Consider the following 2244-nt stretch of genomic DNA (forward strand, 5'->3'; position numbering starts at 1 on the left):
CAATCCAGTTTGTTGACTGGTGTCCAACTGGCTTCAAGGTTGGTATCAATTACCAACCACCAACTGTTGTTCCAGGAGGTGATCTTGCTAAGGTTCAACGTGCCGTGTGCATGTTGAGCAACACCACAGCTGTTGCTGAAGCTTGGGCTCGTCTTGATCACAAGTTTGATCTGATGTATGCCAAGCGTGCTTTCGTTCACTGGTATGTGGGAGAAGGTATGGAAGAAGGTGAGTTCTCTGAAGCTCGTGAGGATTTGGCAGCTCTGGAGAAGGACTATGAAGAGGTTGGAGTTGACACATTTGATGCTGAAGAAGAGGAAGGAGATGAATATTAAATAATTTAAACACTGGTACAACAGAGTTAGCTGAAAATAAAAGCAATCATATCAGCTACAAAGTTCTTTTTGTTTTACTTTATTTCTTTAACGGTTCTAACACTAGCTAGAAATTGAACTGTAAGGAAAAGTAGAAACCAATGACTTCACATTTTAAAGCAATTCAACTCTGGACATTTTTCTTTTTTTACAACTTCATTAATGATACTAAATTGCATAAAAAGTAAATAAGAATATTAACTAGTGAGAATCTTTAAAATCTGTTTTGTATATATCTACAAAAGCTATGGAAATGTTACAAGGGGTAGATGATGGTAATAATTGTAGCTATGTATTCAAAATACTGGCAACTAGGAGCAGTTGAGCTACCTGGTAATCGTGCAGTCTGTTGGACATTAGTTAAATATCCATCAAATTTCTCGAGAAAGAAGCATTTATTAATGTAATCCTTGACATAATGTCGTCTGAAAGATGGGATGGTCAAGTCTGCAGTTCACTAGAAGCATTTTTAACATGACAAGGGACGTTATTTCCGAGTTCTAGCATGTTCCTTCCCTTTTAATTTTGATATACAAATTATTTATGCCTAGTTGTATATACATAGACTTTTTTTTTCTGTCTTTTCTTCACAATGACATTGGTAAATACATCCCAGCTTGCCAGCATGGAGAAAGAATGCTTATTGTATACAAAATTTTGGTTATTTGGAGAAACAAAAACTATCAAAAGGGGAGATAATTTCAATTCAGTAAGCTACATTTACAGGATTTAGGGGAAAAATATAATCTTTGTTTAGTGTACAACTAAGCACGTAATTTGGTCTTATTGGTTAGCATACAGTAAATTGATGTTGGCATAAAGAGCTTACAAATGAAATTTGCCTTATGGGGAGATAATTTTACTTGTAACTATTTAAAGGCATGGTTGCATGATTAAATTTGTTTGAAATCAAGTTTAGCCTTTGGCCGAACTGCATTGCACAATTGTCTTAGTTCGCCAATACCTTGTAAATGAAATTTAAAAGATGAAACTTGTTCAGTTGATATATTATCTGTGACAAGCTGGTCCTTTACAAACTAAAGAGGTTCTCTGAAGTGACTTAGATGTCTTGTATCTTTAAAAATGCAGTGACAGGCCTGTTGATGTAACCAGCTCCATTATATTAATAGGCTGGCTGCTAATATATGTACCCTTAAATCTCAGCAATTAACAAAACTGGGTTTTTTTTTATTTGACAGTCTTGTATAAATTTTCCAAATCACTGATTTAAAAGGAAAAAACAATTAAGCTTGAGATATTGCCAGGTTTGGCTGAACTATATTTAATGTTTTCCCAAACGTTGATCTGGTTGAATTCCAGACCAACTTGATGGAATTAGTCTGACATTTCCAAAAGTTAATTGTGTCACAATTATATCTATTAAGGAAAGCCTCAGCAAATGAGAGGATGTGTGAAGACTAGAGGAACGAAGTTGGTATGCTTTGCTAGATGTGCAATGTTAGTGTGTATGTTCAACAGTGCTGGTGTATTGAGAGAAAAGTTCAGCATAAGAATATGTAGTGTGCACTAGTTAGGTCACATGGTGCAGATCGATGAAAGTTGTAGGAGACCCAGGAAGATCACAATGACTGAAATATTGGTGCATTGCTGTACTCAAGATCTGCCCACCACAATTGATATCCTAAAGCGAAGGTGCCACATAGGCACTCAATAATATACTCTGTATAGGGCTTTCCTATAAGGTGTTATCCACCCCTGATTGGAATTCTCCCGTATGACATGTACGCATGCTCAGTGACTTACTTTAACAGTTGCAATCAGCTGAATGCACATTGCCAGTGACATAATTACCCACACTCTGTGGTCAGGATTCTTTTTTTGGTTTGATGTCGGTATCGAAGGGATTACC

The 2244-nt window shown here is 36.3% G+C and overlaps 1 protein-coding gene across 1 annotated transcript; it reads left to right on the forward strand.

Moving 5' to 3' along the window:
* Positions 1–2: 2 nt before the first annotated feature.
* Positions 3–397, forward strand: LOC106869644 (tubulin alpha chain; the record flags this gene model as incomplete). Its single annotated transcript, XM_014915463.2, has 1 exon — positions 3–397. A coding segment is annotated over one exon (333 nt), but the record flags the coding sequence as incomplete, so codon positions are not given.
* Between the last annotated feature and the right edge of the window lie 1847 nt (positions 398–2244).

The sequence above is a fragment of the Octopus bimaculoides genome, chromosome 9 (assembly GCF_001194135.2).
Source record: "Octopus bimaculoides isolate UCB-OBI-ISO-001 chromosome 9, ASM119413v2, whole genome shotgun sequence".
Lineage (NCBI taxonomy): Eukaryota > Metazoa > Mollusca > Cephalopoda > Octopoda > Octopodidae > Octopus > Octopus bimaculoides.